The following is a 23,841-nucleotide window of genomic DNA, read 5'->3' on the forward strand; positions in this document are numbered from 1 at the left end:
AATGTAAAAATATTTAGGACTGAAACAAGAACTTTTAGGAAACATTTAGGACCAAATTAACCGGGAACGTATAAACATTTAGAACTGAACCGGGAACTTTTAGAAAACATTTAAGACCAAACCGGAAATGTCCAAACATTTAAGACTAAACCGAAAATGTGTCCAAACATTTATGACTGAACCGGGATTTTGCCCAAATTTTTAAGTATGTATGAGTTGTATCTTTATTTACTTATTTTCTTTCAAAAATCATATTTGTGAATTGATGTCACAAGTAAAGTTTCAGTATTCTTTTTTCCCCCCGACAATTTTGGTGATTTTTATCAAAATTATTTGTCAGAATTATATATTCGTTTTCATTTTCTTCTTTAAGAATGGAATCAGAATTATAATTTTGATTTAGCAAAGAATCTATTGTCTTTCAGCGTAAAAACCGAGTGGAATTCAGAAAAGTTGAAATTCTTTTCAGGAAAAAAGAATATTTTTGAAAAGACAATTAGAAACCTAAAAGTGGTTATTTATTTACTCTTATAATTCATCCATCTTCAACGAAATATGCTTTCAAAAATGTTAGGATCAAAGTTACATATGATCTTATCGCATGCATTGTCTTATTACAATTAAAAATTAAATATGAATTTTATTTTTCTCTAATTAATTGATTTTTTCAAAAATTATAAAAAAAATTACTGGTAGGTAGGGCTGTGTATATATTGTTTTTGATGTATCTGAGTACTCGATATGAAAACAGAAAGCAGAAACGATACGTCGAAGCAAGAGTGAAACTCTTAGTCCGCAAGACGAAATTGTCTCATACAAAGTGCTTAATGGTAGCGGCAATTTTCTCTATGATACAACGACGTTAGTCAAGAGATAGCAGCACAAAAAATCTCTCGATGACAGCGAACAAAATATTCAGAACTTTTAGTGAGAAGGCAGAAGGCGGAAGATGTATTTCAAATTATATCTCGACTGCAGACTGATCGAGGAATCTCCTATGAACGAACACAACTCATCATCGAGCAGACACACACATTGATCCGAAGCACTTTGTAATGTAGATATTATGAAATTTAGTAGACTTATGACAATTTGATTTAATTCATTTTTTCGTAAAACGAGAATAATTACATGAGAAGGAAAGATTATTTTCTTCGATATGATATATACTCATGTGTGTCATTCATATCAGCACTTTGAACGAAAAATCTAACATATATAAATATATATATCACTTTGAATTGTGAATTTCTTTTTTTACCATTTATTTTCTATTTTTATTATCCCACCATTAATTAATCATATTGTGTGTTAATTAATATTGTGAATATACATATATATATATATATATATATATATATATATATATATATATAGCTCCGATCCCCTGCACCCTAGGGTGCTGGAAAACTGTGTGCGACAACTAAAACCCGATAGTGGATTTTAGTGTTTTTTTTTTTGCACCACTAAAACCCACAACACACACAGTTTTTCTGCACTATGTGCAGGAGATCAAAATTATATATATATATATATATATGTATATATACACTCTATTTTTAATTTTACTCTAAAAATTTACAATTGTAACCTTTGATTGATTTTATTTTTAGCAAACTCATTCATAGTTTCAAACCTTATATTCTTAAAATATGTTATCTATAACATCAATTACTCAAAATAATATAGCTAAATTTGTTATTAAAAACACACAAAAATATCAAAAACAAATTATTAATTTTTCTTTAATCTAAACTTATATTTTCTTTTAATTTTTCTAAAAAAATGATAGTTCATTTTTATGCTTTAGTTTTTTTTATTGAGTATAACCTATCTCAGTTTTTTTAATTGTAACTTAAATTTTAAAATTTAAAAATAATTATAATATCTTATAAAAAGATATATAACTTAATAAAAAAAATTTATTTTAAAATAATTTTTTTTATAAATTTATAGTTAATATATTTGTATATTAGCATAAACCAAAATAAACACAAATTAATCTTAATATTTAGTGTTTATTTACATTATAATAATTGAGTTTAAATAATATTTTATATTATAATAATTATGTTTTTAGTCACGAAAAAATATATTACAAAATAAAAAGTATAAAATAACATATAACACCGGTAAAGTTTCGCTTGTACGAATCCGTGATGCCAAGGAAAACAAGAATCGACATGTACAACTTGAGCAACATGGCATGCAATTTTCTTTTAATTTATTTTTATTATGATTAGTAAGAGTAAAATTGGATCCCACAAGGAATAAGATACTCCAATCTTAGGAAAAAAAATTAAAAGAAAATATTGAAAAAGAAGAAGTTTTCATTGCATAACCACTCAATAAGTTTATTTTATTATTTTATACCATAGAGTTGTCAACTCCAAGAATAATACAGCTCATGAAACCCGATTCATCACATCACTTAAGCTTGGGCCTATTTGAAATTTGATTAGTTCAGGGGCCCCTTATACCATTTTTTTAATCAACTTTGTTTTTCCCCACAAATTCCCATAACGACTTATTAATAGTTCCAAAATATCCCAACTGTACGGACAACCAACATGAGTACTTGGTGACATTGACCAAAAGAAAAATCATAAATTTTATAAGATCGGAGACGGACAAGAAATAATGCAGATGTAGCATAAAAAACGACTATGAAGGTTTAGTTTCTTGCCACGTGCCATCGACCTGTTCGCCACGTGGACTTCCACATACTCTTTTCTTTGGTCTCTCAAGTGAGACCGTACGTGCAGTCTATTCTACTATACATTTTTTTATTCTCTCACATATGCACTCCTTTGTATTATAAGAAAACACCGGTACGTTTCCAGAAATCGGATTGGAAGACATAAACACAATGAATTTATTAGACAAAACGTCTCAAGAAATTGTCGTTTCTAGTGATGGTCACACTAGAGGGTGGCGGTCACGATGGCAGTCGTAGTGGCAGTGGTGGATCCACGAAAGATTGATGTGACAGGCGATATGACCGAAGACGTTTGCGTGGCAATAGTTTTCGAGAGAAAACGATCCACGATTTTGGTACTCTGTGTTGCCACCGATCGTTCCCAGGCCTCGTCGCCATGTTTGAGGAAAGCCTCAGTGGCATCGAGGCGATGCATCCGCCACTCCAATATTCCCTCCAATCTTAAAATGTTTTGAACTTGTCTACAAGACAAAATGCAAGTGTTGGATTTGATTTGCTCGATAGCCTCCTCAAGAACCTTAACCCTACTTTCATCATCATGAAATGGTTCACTTTTAAAGTACTCGTGCATCTCCGGCACGCCGATAGCTCGCCGGATCCCGCGAGTATAATCCCCCGAGGGGTCGAAAAATTCCTTGACCTCATCCACGAGTCGAGCGTCCACCATTCGATCGACTCTTTTGGAGACGAAAGAATGTAGGATAGGCATCAAGACGTCCACCCAAAGAAAGCAAAAGTCGTACTTGTTCCTGAACTCTATGTCATCGTTGACAAGTGCCTTGACATAAGAGTTGGAGCCTCCGACGATGATCGGCAACCGGCCCCTCCTCGTTATCCTGTCGGCGGCGAGGGATGCATGGTACACGAAATCGGTGGCCGTGAAATCGTCGTCCGGAGGGGCGAAACCGAGCAAATGATGGGGCACGCCGCGACGTTCCTCGTCCGTAACCTTGTTGGTTACTATGTCTAAACCTTTGTAAATCTGCATTTTGTCGGAGTTGATAACCTCGGCGTCGTAACGATTCGCCAATTCGATCGAAAGACGCGACTTACCGGTGCCGGTGGCACCGATCACCACCACCACCTTGTCCTTGCGGCGTTGCCGGGGAAGTATGAGTTGATCCATATTGATCAAACTCCCGGGAAAGTTCACCAGTGGCTGTACTTGATTGCAGGCAGCTGACAATGAAATCCTCATTATAATTGCAATTAGGAACAAAAATAAGAAAAAAAGGAATCAGCACAATTTCCTTTATCTCTTTCTCGTTTGCAACTAAATGGGATTCGGAGAAAATTGGGTTGATTTTATAAAAGTGAGGAGACAAAATTTGCGAAGTCCGTTGGAGTGTCAGAGGGTATTTATACTCGGAGAAGTTGGAGCCATGCATATAAAATACGCACGAGTCAATGCTTCACACGTGTTATTTAATTAATAAATTAATACTTTTTTTCCCACCCGGATTTGCGGTCCTGTTTGGTACGAGTGTTATTAATCTATATATATAACTTATCCTATTTAATTTCGCGTTCTTTTTCGTCATACTATTTATTCATCTATTAATTATTTATTTTACATCAATCAAATAATTGAATTTAAATTACTATATAACTCATATAAATAATAGTATTCATATTTTATTTATTTTTCAAAAAAAAATTGTAATTTATCATTTTATATAAAATTTAATCATTCAAATCAAATAAACTACAATCTATCAATCAAATCAAACACTATATTAACTATCATTTTTTATTTATTTTATATTACATTATATTACTTATCCATGTATTATTTATTACATCAATCGAACCAAACGGTAGTTACAAATTGAATTTGAAATTACAAAATTATTCCGACACTTTATTTAGATTTTTTTCAAAAGTGTATTTAAGATAATTTGTAATTTCAAATACACTTTGTAACGAAATATCTAATCTCATGTGTACATGTAACATGATCCAAATTGGTTAGGTAAGTCCGCCTCTTTTAAGTTTTTGGTAGTCAATATTTGATTTTTTGTATAACATTTTTTTGTGCACATTTAATTTAGTTTTTTTTTTTTGTCGGAATAATAATATGTGGCGATATTTGCGGATATGATGCAAACATTATTTACATCATGACATGCCTTGTTCCTAACATAACATTAGGCTAAAATTGAGAAATCTAAGCAAAAAAGTATGGACTAAATGTGAAAAAAAATCAAATTATTAAACTATGTCTTAAAGGGTTTGATTTGGAACTTTTCTATGTTCAAAGCTTTCCGTTTTCCAAATTAATTTCCTAATCTTTTGTTTATATATATATATATATATATATATATATATATATATATCTTCATTAGAAATCCGAGAATTATGTATCGTTTTAAATCTAAAAATTTATTTAAAATCATTTTACGAAATTTCCGGTTACATTAATTTGATTATGAAGTCAATAATCAGTAAAAATATTTTAAAATCAACTTGCCACTTATTTGTGGTTGGTGCCACTTAAAAGTCACTATCTAATCTAAGCATATAAAAAAGGTACTATTTTGCCTAAAAGGCTTCATCTTCTTGAAGTGAATAAGTAAACAAGAGAGGTAAAATGTGGGGAGCCAACCCATTTTAAAAATGTAAATCATGACGAGGTTGTGAATCAAACATTAATACGTTACGATTGTATTAATATGAGAGGTTTGACCCTACTTCATGGGTATTACCCCATGTGATAGGTGACACTCACTAATTAGTTCAAATAATGTGAATTTCACTTAATTATGTAGGACCCACATGATTTAAACTAAGAAAATGCTTCCACTTACCCCATGGGGTGGTAAGTTAGATCCTACCTATACAGGCACTGCCTTGAGGTAGATCTAACGGTAAACATTTACCAATAAATGCGGGGTCCATTATTTTTTGGTGGACCCCGCATGTATTGATAAATGAGTACCCTTAGATCTATCATGGGGGTAATGCCTGTAAAGGTTGGTTGAAATAAACCGGGGTAATGCACATTATATATTCTTTATTACAAAAATTGGTACTAGTATATCAATGTATTTTCAACTCATCGAGATATATTTCATATTTAGACCCTATTAATTATATGAAAATTGTATTTTTTCCATCTATATTTAAGTCTATACGATTTTGGTTCACCATGTCATCCAAATTGATTAATAACAATTTTGTATATTTAATTTTTTTAAAAAATATTTGGTACTTCGTTTTAGAATTTTAGTCTCTTTTTTTTTTGAATTGGTTATATGGTATTGGACACATTAATTAGTATCATGTCAACGCTACATCGATGTCATGTCTGAATCATAAAAAAACTAAAATTACAAAAGAAGCAAAGACAACAGACGTGAAGTGAAATTTAATAACATCTAGATAATGAAAACCTCAAAAGGACAAACATAAACAACCGAATTAACTTACAATTTTTCCTAAATTAAACATCATGGCATCATGAAATTATATAAACCAATTTACATTACCCTAAAATTGCATCCAATTTTATTCTTATTCGTTCTCACAATGTGGAGTTCATAGAGAAAAAAAAAAATCATGAATTGGCATATAGATATATGTGGTCCCTTGGTAGGAATTGGCTCAACCCTTGAGCTATTACCTAGCTAGTAGCTAATGATATAGTCGAAGTAACCATAAATATAAATTTTTGAAACAATATCTTTAAAAGTGGATTGAACTCAATCTGATAGTTAAGGCTCAAATACTCGGGGCTGTTAACGCTTGAGGGTTCAACTTCGTATGGTGTATATTAAATTTTGGAAAAACTGCGATTTTGGTCCTTAATGTTTGTCATTTTGCGATTACGGTTCTCTATATTTTTATATTTCAGTTTTAGCCTTGCATATTTTGATTTTTGGCAATTTCAGTCCTTTTTATTCGAAAATGCTTATGTGGCACTATATACGTCAGTCCCACATCAGCACTGTATTGGTGTCACATCAGCGCCACATCAAAAAAAGAACTAAAAGTGCCAAAAAAATAAAGATAGCGGACTAAAACTGAAATTTGAAAATATAAAGGAACAAAATCGCAAATTGACAAATATATATGACTAAAAAACAATTTTTCCTTTTAATTTTTATCATGGAAATCGATATTTTAATTCACAACATGGAAGCCTTTAATTAATGTACTCACCTGAATAGATTAACTTCTGAACTTTTTTATGTTTGTCCAACTTTATGTGGAAAATGACACCAAAATTTTGTGGTGATAAGGCCACACTAAAATTAGGGCACTCTAGGACTTCGTATATGTTTATCTAAACGGTACTTTGTTCATGTGAGTGATTCGTACCCTTTTAAAAATTATAGGACCCAAAAAAAAAAAACTAACTAGAGGTTTGCCCATATTTTATAACTCAGTCACCAAATTTCCATTATTGGAACAATGGTAAATGAGATCCTACATGTACAAGCACTGCCCCAATTAAAAAAAGCTAAAGGTGGAGATTTATCAATACATGTAGAGTCCATTATTTTTTCAGTGGACCTCATATATATTCATAAATTTCCACCATTAGATGCACTATTAAGGTAGTATCTGTACAGGTAGGATGAAATTTTCCTAGATATCGTATTCAAAATATAATTATAACAATCTCCTCCTGATAATAAAAAAAAATGAATACATAAATAAAGGTGTAATAACAAATAGCTTAGGGTAAACACTTAGTTAATGATGTGGTAGTTAGGATAAAATGTAATAAATTAATTTAATAGCATCATAACCACTTATGTCGTTAATATTAATTATATTCTTGCGGCTGCTTTCATTATGAAAAGAAATTGCCCACCAATTGTAGATAATGTGATTAATTCTATTGTTTATTGCAAGATCATGACAAATTTGAACAAACTGAGAAACAAAGATAAGATATTCTTAAATTAATTAACAAAAAAATTTAAGCATATAAAATCGATACTAGTGGTTCCTAGCTCTGGCTTTACCAACGAAAGGAATCACTTCTCACGTGGTATGGACAATATTAGATCTTTAATTAGATCTCAATACATGCATGGGGTGAGCTTCTCATATTAAGTAGTTAGTTTTCGTTTCGACTCCTTTTTTCTGCTACATTAGAAAAATTATTTTATGTATGTATAGAAATCATTTATGACCATAAATAGAATTTTGGATCTGATCAAAATATATATATATATATATATATATATATATATATATATATATATATATATATATATGGGACGATCTCTTAATTCATTTCAACATTAGTTATCTATCCTACATATGGATTATATGAGATGAGTACAATAAGTTTTTTTAGACTATATATAGTACGTACGGAGTCTCAAAGAAATCATATATGACCATTACATTAAGAAGAAGTTATATAGATAGAAGAGAAACTTCAAGATCTCAAAGAAAGAGTGACCTAGAACATGGAGAAGGCTTATCAAAATAATATAAGAATGCACCGAATTCTCTAATCACCATGGATATCCAGTCACTTGAGCAGAGGTTAATCCAAAATAATACATCAAATGATCAAGAATTATTGTATTTGTTGTGCAACAATTCATTGTTGCGCCCCTGTTATTCAACCTTTAGATCAGTTCAACTCAGCGCATGAAGAATAACGGTTGCAAAAGTTAGAGTTGATCCCCAGACTTGTCGTTTTTAGGTCAGCTCGTGTCTATATTCTTCTCAACTGAGTGATTTTGCACTCTCAGTCATAGGTGAGCATTAGGTTAATTCGGTTATCCGTCAAACTGAATTAACCAGAACTCGTTTTAACCGAATTTTTAATTTTAAGCTAAAACCGAATTTCTTACTAACACGAATTAGCAATCCCGTAGTTAAATCTGTTATTTCAGTCAATAATCGAATTAACCGTTATTTTGTTTAAAAAATTTATAAAAAAATTAATAATTGAAATATGAAACTTTTATCGTAATAAAACACATAATGCATAAAACAATTTAAAAATAACAAAATGACAATCTAAACACATTTAAAAAATAATATAGTTATAGAAATTTCAATTTTTAAAATAGTCATCCCCAATAACGTCATGGGTTCAATTCATTTCAACCTACCTTTACAGGCATTATCCCCATGATAGATCTAAGGGTCCTCATTTATCAATACATGCGGGGTATACTAAAAAATAATTAACCCCGTATTTATTGATAAATGTACATTGTTAGATCTACCTCAAGACAGTGCATGTATAGGTAGGATCTAACTTACCGTAACGTATGTTGCCTTCCAAGGAAGAATGCTCTCGATCTATCCCTATTGTTAACTAGCACGTGTAAAAATAGTTTTCGTTGGAATTTTTCGTATGCTATATTTGCTCTATTACAATTTTGGTTTCATATTTTTAAAATTTAAATTAATTACTTCGATATTTTAAATTTTTTACGAGTCATCTTCATCGAGAATTTTCATGCGATACCATATATATATGAGAGCTACATCAACATCAATTAAGTTAGTGTCAAATTTAAGGTCAAAAGACACCACCCCGAAAAAAGAACCAAATTTTTTATATATACTAGAATAATCTCACACACGCGTTGCGCGTGTATAAAATTATATAATTTATTTAATATTGTATGTTATATATAAATATTATTTTTTTCGATAATATTTAAATTTATTTATTTTTTATTTATAAAATAATATAAAAATCAATTTAAAATTTATTTATCAATTTATCTTATTTATAATGTTTAGTTGAGAAAAATATGGAAATTTGAAATATTAAAATTTAAAAAAAAACAAATAAGAATAAGAATAAAAGTGTAATAGACAATTTTGACAAATGAAAAGATGGTGTCTGGAGAAGATGAGAGATATATAAAAGATAGATATTATCTAATTGACTAAAACTGAAATTTGACAATATAGATTAATAAAATTGTGAAGAAACATATATATATATATATATATATATATATATATATATATAAGAAAACCTAAATTTTCCCCTAAATTAATTATGCCGAACATTAGAAACTTTTTTAAGTGTTTATATTTCAAAATCAATATGAAATTCGATCGTTTAATATTGAAGGGAGATTAATATTCGTGTGTGTATATATATGAATTTTTTTTAACAAAAAAAAAAACATGGGGTTGAAACTTTATTGTAAATGGAAAATCGACCTTGTTTTGCAAGATCGCGTTAAAATTTCGAGCCATGAATCATTAATTTCTATAGTGAATCAAAATAATAATAATAATAATTAATGTGTGATAAAGTCGAAATGATTCTTTCCAGCTTCATCTATAATAAATAATTAAGGGCCTAAAGTCGGCATAGATTCCTCTATCATTACTACATGAAAAATTTTAATTCCATTTTCTCTTTTTCTCAACTTAGATGATTGGAAGATTGGTCAAAAGTTAAGACAAATGTGTTCCAATCAAGATTTAAAAGTGAAATTTTGTACAATTATGATGAAAAAGGATATAACCTAACTAGATTATCTTGTGAAATTCTTCATATAAAAAATCTAATTTTATGAATTTTATAAATAATCTTTTTCTTCAATTGTTGATCGAATATTAAACTTTAAGCTTTAATATCCAAAAACAAAGGGCTTAAATATTTATATTTTCTAAATTAATTACTATATATTATATTATATTATATTATATATATATATATATATATATATATATATATATATATATATATATATATATATAAACACACACACAAACACACATCTATATGTATGTATATATAGTGAATCATTTGCTATCATCATGTCTTGAATATATATAATTAAACATATCATCAGTAGTTGGCCAAAAATTTAATTTAAAAAACTCAGTACAAATTTAAATGGAAGAAGCACTTTAGAAATAATTATGTGATATTCGAAAAGATGTCTACCACGCACAATTTAATAACATATTTCGGCAAATTAAAAATATAAAGCACCACTTCGAATTAATGTCATTGACTCATGTTCATATATATATATACATATATATATGTATACACACTAATTTTTACTGTTATAGTTTCAATCGAAAAACTGATGGTCGAAATTTCATACAAATAAAAGTTTAATTTTCATTTGATTTCCTTCATATTTTATTTTATCGAAATGAAAAATGTGTAATTGGTGATAACAATATGACTCAAATTTTTAATGGATGCAAGAACCCAATTAATACATTTCGATTGGTCTCTCACTAAGAGTAGTTATTGTTCCCAAAAACCTCATTCCAATATTGAATTACCTTAGAACACAGGTAAGGAATTTCATGATTTTTTAAATGGTAGGCAAAATTAATTATTTCGAAGCATATATAAACAATATGTAAAACATATATAATTAAACTTGACTGAAGAAAATGAAAAAATACTAAAAATATACGATAAAAAAAATAGACAAGCAAAACTTGTTTAAATAAAGAATTATTATTAAACTTTGTCAACCAAAATAACATCCGAAAAAAAAAGGCGAAGGAATAACTCGACCTTCTAAATCAGACATAGAACCTATACTACCCCAGCTAAAACATGAGCAACTTGGTTCGTTGATCGCTTAACAAAAATAAACAAGCAAAATTGAAATTTTTCGGCAAGGAATTGAGTATTGACAATCTTCAACTAATAAACCCATGCTGGACGGATCAAACACTGGAAAATTTAAAGTATCTATGACAAGTTTAGCATCTGATTCAATCTGAATGTACAAGCAAAACTTTTCTATTTTCACATAAAGAGACAAATTTCAGTAAATAATCATTATCGGCAATATTAATGCCGTGATACTTCTAAATTTAACCGTATCGTGAATAAAATACTAAACCTAATTTTTTAATTTGATTTTAAATGTTGATTTCTAGTGGGTTTTAAGTCTTATTTGAACTTTTGATCCTGACCTATAAAATTATACTTTATATTTGAGAATCATTGAATCAATATCTCTTGATTAATTTATTAGTCATGATTAAGTCAATGAGTTTGATTCCAAACATAGCAATTGGGCAGCCAAAGAACCATGACAATAAATATATATAAATATATATATATATATATATATATTAAATATTACTCGTCACGTCTCAAATATATAGATTTATTTGTTTTTATACAGATTACAAAAATCATTGGAAACTAAAATTTACTAGCAAACTTCGTAATTTATCCTTATTTTCATTCGAAAAATGGTTTTACATTATCCAAAACTTAGTTAATAAGGTTATGATCAGTAATAAAAAAAAAATTTGTTGTTAATTAATGCAGAAAATGGACTGTATATTTGGAACATCAAAAAAATAAATGAAGTTTATACAATTGAGACAGATGGATTAGAATTTAACATTTATGAGTGAGGAAAACTTATGTATATATTTTTTTTGCAAAAATATTCATTTGAAAATAGTCAACTATCTCTATTCGTGTGTGGAAATATCATTATTTTACACCATGCAACTTTAAGCAGACCCTCGTGCAGAATCATTTTAGAGATAATGTAAATTATAATCTTAAAGAGTTCACTAATTTAGATTATTGAAGGGTCGTTTGTTAGTTTGGCTCCACTTTTTTTTTTTTTTTTTAATTATTATTCCTAATTGACCCCACTCTTTTCATTTCATTCGGAAAGCCCCAAACTATGCCTTGTTTTGTCTCTTTTCCTTTAATGATTTTTATTTCCTTTTTTTATGATATGTGTACTAGATTATATATAAAAGTTTTCATCTACTTAAATTAAAATCGTAGAACGTAATGATTGTCCATATTGAGAGACTGTGCGTAGCGTTCTAATTCGTGTATATGGTTTTAAAGATCAAAGTTGGTCTGCTGCCATTAGATATAAATTTTTCTATAACGAAAAATGTTTAGTTCTATAGTTGGTAACTTGGTATCAGATATAAGATCGATCATCTTTTCAAAAAAAAAAAAAACTAAGATCGATCAAGTGTCTGATGGATTGCAATGCGTACGATTATTAGGAGGGGATTGTTAAGTGCAATATTAATTATCTGCGAGAGAGTAGTCGAAGAGAGACACTTGTACTGTTGTATTATTTATAATATTAGAGTTGTACAACTATCATATATCGGCTATCAATTTTGCTAAAACGACAAGCCTTTGGCCCTAAAAAATTGGTTAAAAGTTTAAAAATCGGGGAGATTACTTTTATTTCAAAGCTTGAAGTGTTGCAAATTTTAATTATTTGGAATTTTCATTTGAGTATTAGAAATTATATTTAGACCATGTGAGAGCATGTGTATGTAACAATCTAATCATTAAGATTATGTACTTACAACAATATTTCAGTTAGCTATACTACTATAGAACCCCATCGATCACATGTAATTGTAAAAAGTTGAAATCAACGTAAGTGCATTAACCAGAATTATTTGAAGCCCAATCTGCATAAAGCCCAATACGTCAGATCCAAAACGCTACAGGTCAAGACGAGAGATATATTACCAGCCTGGGTTCATTAGGTGGGGTTTTCGGCTCTGGGTTTTCATGTAATTGTAAGAAGTTGAAATCAACATAAGTTTCCATTAACCAGAATTATTGGAAGCCCAATATTCATAAAGCCCAATACGTCAGATCCAAAACGCTAAAGGTAAAGACGAGATATATTACTAGCCTGGGTTCATTAGTTGGGCTTTTTTGCTCTGGGTTTTCGGCCCACTTACTTGCCAATATTACTATGTCAAAACAAATTTTCCAAAATTTGTGTGCCTTCAGTTTCATGTTTGTTTTTGGGGTGTTTGTTGTCCATTGATATGAAAATATTTATCACATCCTTGGCATATAATATGGAAGTGAGATTCCACACATTGAGCTTTATTTTGTATCCATATATTTCTGTCTTTTGGAGATTATTAACCTAAGAAGATGCTCGAAAAGTTTATTGCATTTTCTTCTCAAAATCAATGGCTCCCCAACCCATATCCCCAAGTTGGATGTGGGACAGATACTTAGACGCCGCTTGGTGCAGCTTATAACACAGCAGCAATAGTGTTACTGTGTTAGTACGTAGTGTGTATGAGATTGTATCTACTACGTGTGGGGAAAATTGCAATTTTGGTTTATTAATTAAGTTGTTTCTTAATGATTTTGGTTTCCTAATATTCAAGTTCATATTTGTTTTAAAAAAAAAAGTTTTTTACCATGCACTTGAGTTCAAGATTTTATCGTAGTTGATTCACATAGTGTAGTTGTGTTGATGATTTAATTTTGGTGCTCTGGTCGAGAATTTTCATCTAACTATATAATATAGGAAAACTGAGAGGCTCGCCTTTCTCACTTGGTTCCATTTTTAGCAGCTAAAAGAGAAGATTATTTTGTTTAAAAATTAAAAAAATAAAGAATGGTATATTTATTAAAAATAAAGTTAGGGATGACCAAGAAAATCATTCATGAAACATTTGTAGATTTGGTACTGAGATCAAGTTTCACTATCCCTAGTACTTTACAAATATTATTTCCACATACGATATATGATTACAAATAAAGTTAAAAAAAGAGTGATTTTCAAATGTCATCCCAACCTTTCTTAACTCAACTAGCTATTTTTTTTTTTAAAAAAGTAATGATATATATATATATATATATATATATATATATATATATATATAAAGCAAAATATCTTTCACTGTGTGGAGGGGTAAAGAACCAAGGACCGTGACGTAGGGAAAATTAGCAAAAATGTCATATAAGTTAAAGAACATTTGAGTTTTTAGTCGATCGTGTAAATCGTCCAGATTTGTTCTTGGAAGAAATGAAGAATAAGTTGATTACTATTATTTTTTGCTTTTATTATTTTTCTATCAAAGTGCTGACATGTCATCTCACATGATTGATATGGCAATGAGCATCAAAGACATGTAAACAATGTGACACTGATCGTTTTTTACGAGTATGATATCATGGGTTGAGTCGATGCTATTCGTAGGGTAGTGTCCTGCGGGTGACGTGGCGGCTCATGATTGATTAAAATCAGTGAGTCCCACGTGAGACACATTGTTTTTGACCAATCATGAGGTTAAACGTCATCCGCAGGGCAGTGCCCTGCGGGCGGCATGTACTAAACCGATATCATGTCTATATTACAACAAATAGGCTAATTAAGCGTACGTAGTAAAAAGGAAAATAGAATAAAAACTATTACAATTAAACCAAACTTTAACAACATATATTAGAAAAAAAACAACTTATATGACAAATTTCGCAATTTTCTCGACTAGAATTTATAGGAACGCAGAAAGACCCAACTAATAATTTTTTTAATCGACATCTCCTTCATCATATATCTCGAATGCAAAGACTCGACTACTAGCAACTTCTTCTTCTGATATTGACTTCCACGTTAAAAAAAAAATTAAATGTTATAATTATTTATACTACTTTCTCAAAAGAAGTAAAAGTTTAAAGTTTAAATTTTGAGAATTTTGACTAAACAATATTTTATAATAATAATTGTGATGGAATCAGATATAACTAACTAATTAAGATTGATCATAAGATATATAACATTTCTAGTAGGGTGAAATTGGAAATTTATAATTTATTATGGGGAGTTAATACAAAAAATAAGACCGAATATTAATCTGGAGAGTTATTAAACCATATATTTAGGACCCAATCTCGTGAGGTTAAACTATAAATCATGGCCTTCTCTAGCAGAATTAAACTAGAGAAAATTCGATGTTTTATTTTATTGAGTGACGATCTTATCAATCACCTCTTACGTCTCTTCTAAATGAAGATGAAATCGAAAATCATGAATCGGCATGTGTTTTGGGCTGCTAATTTTGATATCGAAATACATTGTTACATTGTTTTGTTACTGATAACGTTAATGTTGATTTTTGAATAAATATGGATAGTTGATGGTTTTTTTTTGGCTTGGGAATGAATTAAACCTTTTATTTCGTTCTAGTACTTTAATTTAGAATTGTAAAACAGTTGGTTTCATGGAATAAAATCTTGTTGGATTTAGGATTATTCTGGCTTAAGTGTTTCGATCTTTTGATGAATCTTAATTATTAAATCCCGAGAAATGCTGATCCTATTCCAAGGGATGACAGCAAATCTTGAAAAGATTATTGTGGAATAGTATTTTTTTTTTTTAGGGTTGTGGAATAGTATTTTTATTGGTGCATGGTAGTACTTATAGAACAACAAAAATAAATTTCATACCAACTCTCTTATCTATGTAATTAATAAGATTTATACCAAATAACTGATCCTAATAAAAATGATAAAAATGATAATTTTATTGAATTCCTAAAAAAACTGAATTATATATGATTAAAACTAAAATATGGTGACATAAAAAAACCAATAACAAAAGAAATAAACACCAAGAAGGAATATTGTAATTTTCATTCACAAAACAAGCATGACAAACAGTGAAAAAACTTTTTCTTTTTTTTAAACTTTTGTGTGTGCTGACACTAAAGCTAATTCTGATCGCCACTCAATCTCAGCCACACCAACCAGTTGTTTATATATATATGAACAAACAAAATCACTCATTTTTAATTACCTAAAACCAAATATAACATTCTGATTAAAATCATCAGATAATTAATTAATTCGTGCAGTTAATCCCAGCTTTTCCTTATTTTCTCCGAACATTAAAAAAAAAAAAGACAAGTAGTCTAGGGAAGAATTATTTCCGGAAAATAATATAATATTTTTTTACATCTGTGTCAAAAATTTTGACCGGGGCTGGGCTTAGATATATATTCTTGAGGGGTAGCTTTTCAAGATTCTTCTGTATTTGCCACTCTATAAAAGGGTTACTATTATATAATTCAACTACTATAAGAATCCCATGTTTTTATTTTTTATTTTAAAGAAAACACACAAATAAAAATCTCTCTTCTCTCTCTCTGTGCAAATTTAACTAAAATTCATATATCCCCTTATCACTTTATTATACAACGTAACGTCGTAGCATATATATATATATATATATATATGATCAAGGTACTAGGTTTTGATGAAGCCATGGAAACAATATTGTGCCCGATCCCGACTCATTACGATTCGAGCTGGCTGATACACCAAGGCAAGTGCACGGCATGGACCAAAGAAGAGAACAAGCTATTCGAGCGGGCCTTGGCGAAATACGACGAGAAAAAGACCCCGAACCGATGGTTTAAGGTGGCGTCCATGATCCCGGGGAAATCGGTGTGCGACGTTATGAATCATTACAGGGAGTTGGTGGAGGACGTGAGCAATATCGAGGCCGGCTTGGTTCCGATCCCCGGCTACCTCCACTCTTCTTCTTCCAGCTTTACTAATTTCGACTTAATGGATGATCATGTCATGTGTAGGAAGAGATCAGGGAAGAGTAGTAGTAGTACCCTTCAAGAGAGGAGGAAAGGGGTGCCCTGGACTGAGGATGAGCACAGGTGAGGTACTCATGCATACATATACATACTACCACTTTTATATATATATATATATGGTGAGCAATAACCGTGAGCACGTAAACGTATCTGAATACCTGCTGAGGTGGCGTCCACGTATTAGAATATAAAGACACCATCGTAGTCGGTACTCACATAGATGCTCACAATTGCGCCTATTCATCATGTATATATATATATTCTTGATCATTCATTAAGCCTTTATACACACACAAAAGATTATATAGAAATTGGAATTTAAGAAGAAAAAAAAATTAGATATCGATTTGATTAAGATAATAGACTTGTATATATTTGTGTGTTATATTGTATCCACGGAAATATGATTTTCCCTCCGTGGATTCTTTAAGGTTGTGCTTAGAGTATGTTAATTTTTTATTTTTTTTTTGTAACTCGTATGGTTTTATAATTAGATTCTCTCGTGGTGAAAAACGTACAAGCTAGAGATGGGTTATATGTATAGATTAAATTAAATCTTATGATAAAAACTTATATATTAATTACATGAAACTTTGCGGATCGATCCATGTATGGTGTGTTCTAATTGCTTTGGATCGATGCTTATTAATTAGGAGCAAGATTTTAGTTTATGGTATGGTGGTAGTGTTCTTGAATAGTAGGTTGAATAAGTTAATTGAGAATTAATTTGATAAATGGAGTTAATATTAAAACTCAATTTTTTGAAAAAAAAAAATCTAAAAATTATGTTTTAGATTTGATGTTTTTTGGAGTTTTTAATCATGTTGCATGTCTGGTTGGATTTTACATTGGGGAAGATGTGGTGCTAAAATGACTGAACATCAGCCATATCTTATGCTTGTGAAAAGACATGCTTGCCCTTTACACTAATGCTCAAAATTATTGCAAGAGATGGATAAATCAACCACTTCAATTAGCTAGCTAGCTAGCAACAATATTTTTCTATAGTAATTTTTACTGTTTACTGATTATCTAACGATATTAATCCATGGATGAAACTGCAGACGATTTCTTATCGGACTCGAAAAGCATGGCAAAGGCGACTGGCGGAACATATCGCGAAATTTCGTGATATCCAAGACGCCGACTCAAGTAGCTAGCCATGCCCAGAAATACTACCTGAGGCAGGTTTCCAGAGGCAAGGACAAGAGAAGGCCGAGCATTCATGACATGACGATAGTCGATCTCTCCAACACCTCGTCCGAGAGCCAAAAAATCCACCGTTCGACCAAATCTTATGGATATAGATCGATGCAGAAGCCTGCTATGTTCGATCATGGGGCACTTATGGTTTTGGACTCGACTCTCGGCGATTCATTCGTTGCTTATCCGCTTATGTAGCTGCTCGTTATCGTTATGTTCGTTATTGATGTTGTTTGGTCACGTTTGTTGTTAATTATGTTACAATTATATTATTGAAAATATTGTCCATCGTACATTTATGATCAAGTAAATTTATGTATCATTTTGGCATAATAAAATAATATATGCATGTATATATATATATATATATATATATATATATATATGTGCTTGTTTGCATTATTTGATCTAATGTATGCTAAAGATGCAAAAATTTTCAGAAATTTTATTCTCTCTTGATGTGAAATTGCCAAATTGGGAAGAATGAATCTTAAGTTAGGAAATATATATGATAGTAATTTAAAAAAAAAAAAAAAAAAGGAAGCATGGGACTACATAATCTCTAACATCTTATGAAAGTTAAGGTACAATGGTCAATTGATATATGAAATAGTATTTATATATGATAGGACTTTATATATAATGTAGTTACTATTGTGGAACAATGGAAATACTCTCATAAAGCATGATAATTATTATAATACAATTTTTTGGGGGACCCCACTAAGTCGATCACGTCCATAATCTATTTTTAATTTATTTATTATTTTCCTCTACTTTCTACCAATTAATTATTTACATTTATTACAATATTAATGCATAGATCAATTGGGTCATTTCATATATATATATGTGGTGGATCATATCCAATTTGTCCATTTCTGATTGTAAATTCCACTAAAATGAATTCATGAGCATATTCTTCCTTCAAATTAAACCATCCTATATATAGACGGGCAAAGTAATGTTTGTGATATTTTTTTTCAATGGTGGCACAGGTTGCATGAGTGCAACTTCTTTAAAAAGTCTCAAATAGAAATTATTGCTTTTCTTATAACATTGTGGACTCGCTTTTTTGTGTAATTATTTTACAACCACCAACTTTTATTTATTTATTTATTTTTTTTTGAACAAACCACCAACTTTTAATTCGTTTCACATATTATGATATTTTGACACGAGACTTAAAATTGGTTGTCGGAAATATTTTCATTTCTAAAGTTTTCGGTACAAGTGTTGAACAGATTGAAGAATATTGCATTTGTACAATCTTGTAATTAAGAGAGAAATTTAAGTTTATTTTTGTAACAATCAACTAATTTTATTTTTATTTTTTGAGTAAGGGGAATTGTTTGTTACAATTTTGGATCTAGAATCATTTTAATTTTGGGACTGACTTGGTATCAGATAGACTGATAGACTATAAATCATATATCGGTCTAGTAAGGGTTGCAAACGAAACGAATATAATCAAGTATAATATAATTATTAAAAATTTAAGACTCGAATTAAGTATATTCGAGTTTGAGGTTGATTGAAGATTTTAAATTTTTAGCTTGAGTTCGATACAAAATGTTTGAACCTATAGTTATTCAATTTCAAAATATTGCTCGACCATTAAGATTCGAGAGCTCGAAATGTTTAAAAGCTTGAAATGTATATATATATTTCATGTATAGTTAGAGAATCTAGAGTAACTAATTTCCATGTAATAGTGTAATTTTTTATAAACCAAAAATACCAATAGAAAATTACAAAAATAATCAATCTTCATTTAATAAAAAAAATCATAAAACCTATTTTAGTAATTTTTGTGTTTATCTATAACTATCATGTCTTAATAAAATATTCATTTAACTTTATTCCTACCACTTTTAACATAAAAAACTATTTTGAAATTTTTTATTTTTATATGATCTCTAAAGGTTTCCCAAAAACATTATTTAATGTCAAAAAAATCATTAAACTCATATGACATTGTCTCACGGTGCAATTTTGTTAGATGATTTTTCGGTCTTACTCGTACAAAATTATTACTTTTATTTTTTTAATGCCAAAATTGTTAATTTTAACTCTGAAAATTGACAAGTGTTTCATGTATATTATTACTCTTTAAATTTTTGTAGAAAGTTTGACAAAGTGTTTCGTGTATATTACTCTTTAAAATTTTGTAGAAAGTTTGCCAAATTGTTTGTCAATCCTAAAGAGTTGTAGCTAGCTTGCTGCTGTTATCAAAAGGAATCATATTCATTCCTTGCTTGCAAGAGAAAACATTTCAATATTAGTAAGAAAGCATGCGTTATAACAGAACTTTGTCTTGTCAGCAACATAAAGATCCTATCATAGTTCTCTTCGAAACATGATCTTAAACCGGGAACATTTCTAAAAATTTGAATGAAATGGTTTCTTATTTTCGGTTTAAATCCGAAATCAGGATCCAAACTGAAACCGATGATCAACCAGTCTGTTGTGATTCTCAGAAATGAAAAATATGACTAGTATTATAGAATCGCAACCATAATTATGACAGGTGGAAAACATAACCAACTCAAATTATACATAAATCGAATTTCTTGATTTGTACAAGTGATTCCAAGAAGGAACCCGAACAGTCGGAAACCGAAACAAAATAAGTATCCAAGTGGTTTCTTTCCCTTGGTTAGGTCTACCCACTCGAATTCAACGGTAATATCCTTGAGTTGCTTTAGTTTCATGGGAATATAGTTATGCAATTGAGTGTAACTATGTAAAATGGATATCTATATGTCTTTGAATACAGTAAGCCATTTTTTTGCTAGCAATAAACATATTATCATATAATACTAGAACCATGGGGAAATATACAGGCGCTACCATGGAACCAAACCACTGTCATCCCCATTTTCATGGAGCGAGGGTGTCTCCATTGTCCAAAATTCCTCTTTCTCTAGCATTCTTATCGTCTCCTCGGTCTCAAGGTCTTTCACATCACCCTCTGAACCAGATTCGTCTAGTTCGAACAAATCATCCAAGCCATCGTCACAGTCATCATAATCCTCATGATCAACTCGAGGGTCCACGGTTTGAGCATTGCATTTATCGGCATCACCAAAAATATACTCCCGTTTCTTTTCTCTTCTTAACCTCTTCCCTTCTCGCACGAGTTCAACAAGCTGATCTTTTAATACCAATGTCTCATCCTTCTCCAAAAGTGCACCCTTTTTACTGTATCCCTCCACCAGAAAGACCGAATCTCTTTGCCCTTTTATGCTCACGTAGAACAACTCGGGATGCCTGATTAGCATTCCTCTCAGCTTGTTTGGTAGCCCAAATTCCTTCCTGAAATGTGTCAAATGATCCACCAAAGTCCTCTTCTCAACAGTAATTCCTAATACCTCCCTCACCACAGCACAGGCTCTCTTCTCTGCCTCAATTGATTCTTTTACCAGATTTCCTAAATTAGTTGTGTACGGACACACATCCGGTACGGCCTTGAATTTAATAAGATAATCGCGATGACTCCTCTTGACATTCAGCCCTTTCCGAAGTGTTAAATGTTCGAATTTCAACGGCCTGTCAACTATGAGTCCAAGAGACTCAATTTCATCATGGGAAGGAATAATGGTAGCCAAATTCGAATCCCAACAAACAAGCTCGAGAGCACGTCCATAAGAAGTATCCACAACTTTAAACTTATCCGGATGATCGTTGCAAAGGCGTGAACGGAAGTTAACAGGCATGCCCAGATCAGGACCCAAATGCACCAGCTTCGACAATAAAATCCTGTGATATGGGGAGGCAAGCATCAAGAGTTTTTGCAGTTTTGTAACCAAAGAAGCAGCCATACTTTTTTTGAGATCACTCTCCCTTTTCGCCAAGGATGCGGCAGCCGGCGTGAGGCGGACACAGAGCTGAGTAAGTGGTCCCGCGGCATTAATCGGTATCAGCGGCACAGGGATATAAAACAGCTCAAAAATGGTCGGATACCGATGAATCATCGATATCATGGAAAGCGGCTTGGGTAAACATAAGTATGAACGGCATTTATGGAGAATGTGAATGGGTAGGAAGTGTTTCGGTTTGGAAAGGAGGAGGGTCTTGAGCTTCTGAACAAAACGTATCTTGTTCTGCTTCGCCACATGCTTATCTAACCTTGGGTCACGTACTAACTTCTGACGAGATGAAGAACATGTAACTACAGAAAGATTCTTCAACAAGATGCTTTTTTTCTGAGCAAGATATTTACTTGAAGGATTGATGCTAATTCCATGTATATGCAACTTCGAGAGAGAGTGTGATTCAACCAAAACAGCTGGTATATCACAGCAGGACGCGAAAGAAACTTTCGAAGTCAATACTACTGACATTTTCTTTATCTTCCGCAAGAATTTTGTGGTAAAAGCTCATGTTCTTCACACGGGCATTGAATCAAACAGTTTGTGCACAAGACATAGCAGGGATCAACCAAAAAACCAGAACAAAAACAGCAAGCCCGATTTATGTTCTGGGGGATTTTCCCGGTAACTGGAAAGGGATTGAAGAACAAGGAATTAACAAATGAGATTTAAAAGTGGCAAGAAAGTGTAAACTGTAAACATATTCAAAATGACTAATTTTAAATGATAACCTTATTTTAGGAATTACCAAGATTTGGAAATTGGGGGTGAGTGTTTTAATTGGAGGGATTGATCGATATTCAAAAGAAGATATTGCTCGTATTAAAACTCAATTCAAAACAAAAAGTTCATCCGAAGATGATGATAAATAAATAAATAAATAAATTCGATTCACACTACGTCACTACCAAACGTCCAAACAATTCAATCCAATGATGAAAACTTGACTCGATAATTAAAAGTCTATTGAAAGATGAAAAATTCTACCTAAATTACCAAAAATTTCGATCCAATGACAAAAATAATAATACTAAACAAACTAAACTCAAAGTCGACTCAATTATGAAAACTGTACACAAAATTTTTTCTTATTTTCATATATTTTTTTCGTTAAAAATCAAATATAGTCGTTTGATGATATGTTTTGTTCTTAGTACGAGCACGTGCATTGATATATATTCATTCGTATTAATTCACATCATATCTCTTAAAAAAATGTGGGATTCACATTTCACATAATCGTTAATAGTTGCATCGCACACGCATTGCATATATAAAGTTGTATACATATATTATATTATATGTATATAATATATATTTATTTTTATAAGTATTTGTTTTTTTTTTTGGGGAATTTGATGATTATGTGTGGGTTTTTTTTAGACAACAAATTAATGGTGAACACACCAAGATACTATTATTGTGTTGTTGCTTTATATATAGACTATAGTATATATTAACGTCTTTACGTTATTAATACGCTCGTATTTATTTAAAATCAACATTCATTGTTTATGGATCTTACTGTTCATTCATTTTTTTTTGTTTTTATTTTTATTTTATATTAAAAAAGACCTTTCTAAATTTTTACATTTTTAAAATTAATATTATTGAAATAAAATTATTATTATTTATGTTAATTTAAGTTTAGTTTTGATTAAAATATGTTATAAAAAAATTATGAAAGAGCTATTGGGCTATTGA

General features: G+C 30.6%; 3 protein-coding genes across 4 annotated transcripts; 1 reads left to right on the forward strand and 2 right to left on the reverse strand.

Annotated features, from left to right (window-relative positions):
• Positions 1 to 2,555: 2,555 nt before the first annotated feature.
• On the reverse strand, positions 2,556 to 4,018 carry LOC140866605 (adenylate isopentenyltransferase 5, chloroplastic-like). Its single transcript, XM_073271632.1, has one exon. The coding sequence runs from the start codon at positions 3,915 to 3,917 to the stop codon at positions 2,925 to 2,927; it is 993 nt and encodes a 330-aa protein (XP_073127733.1). The 5' UTR covers positions 3,918 to 4,018; the 3' UTR covers positions 2,556 to 2,924.
• Positions 4,019 to 16,581: 12,563 nt separating this feature from the next.
• On the forward strand, positions 16,582 to 18,547 carry LOC140865252 (transcription factor DIVARICATA-like). Its single transcript, XM_073269824.1, has 2 exons — positions 16,582 to 17,122; positions 18,124 to 18,547. The coding sequence occupies exons 1-2, from the start codon at positions 16,686 to 16,688 to the stop codon at positions 18,458 to 18,460; spliced, it is 774 nt and encodes a 257-aa protein (XP_073125925.1). The 5' UTR covers positions 16,582 to 16,685; the 3' UTR covers positions 18,461 to 18,547.
• A 2,324-nt stretch (positions 18,548 to 20,871) lies between these two features.
• LOC140865765 (protein WHAT'S THIS FACTOR 1 homolog, chloroplastic) lies at positions 20,872 to 22,958 on the reverse strand. Of its 2 annotated transcripts, none has more exons than XM_073270526.1 (2): positions 22,886 to 22,958; positions 20,872 to 22,765 (listed from the first exon to the last, which is right to left on the reverse strand). In XM_073270526.1, exon 2 carries the CDS (start codon positions 22,606 to 22,608, stop codon positions 21,112 to 21,114), a length of 1,497 nt encoding a protein of 498 aa, XP_073126627.1. In that variant the 5' UTR covers positions 22,609 to 22,765; positions 22,886 to 22,958; the 3' UTR covers positions 20,872 to 21,111. The 2 variants fall into 2 exon arrangements, with proteins under 2 accessions (XP_073126627.1, XP_073126626.1); XM_073270525.1 differs by having other exon boundaries at positions 22,869 to 22,915.
• Between the last annotated feature and the right edge of the window lie 883 nt (positions 22,959 to 23,841).

The sequence above is a fragment of the Henckelia pumila genome, chromosome 4, assembly GCF_033568475.1.
Source record: "Henckelia pumila isolate YLH828 chromosome 4, ASM3356847v2, whole genome shotgun sequence".
In the NCBI taxonomy this organism is placed as follows: domain Eukaryota; kingdom Viridiplantae; phylum Streptophyta; class Magnoliopsida; order Lamiales; family Gesneriaceae; genus Henckelia; species Henckelia pumila.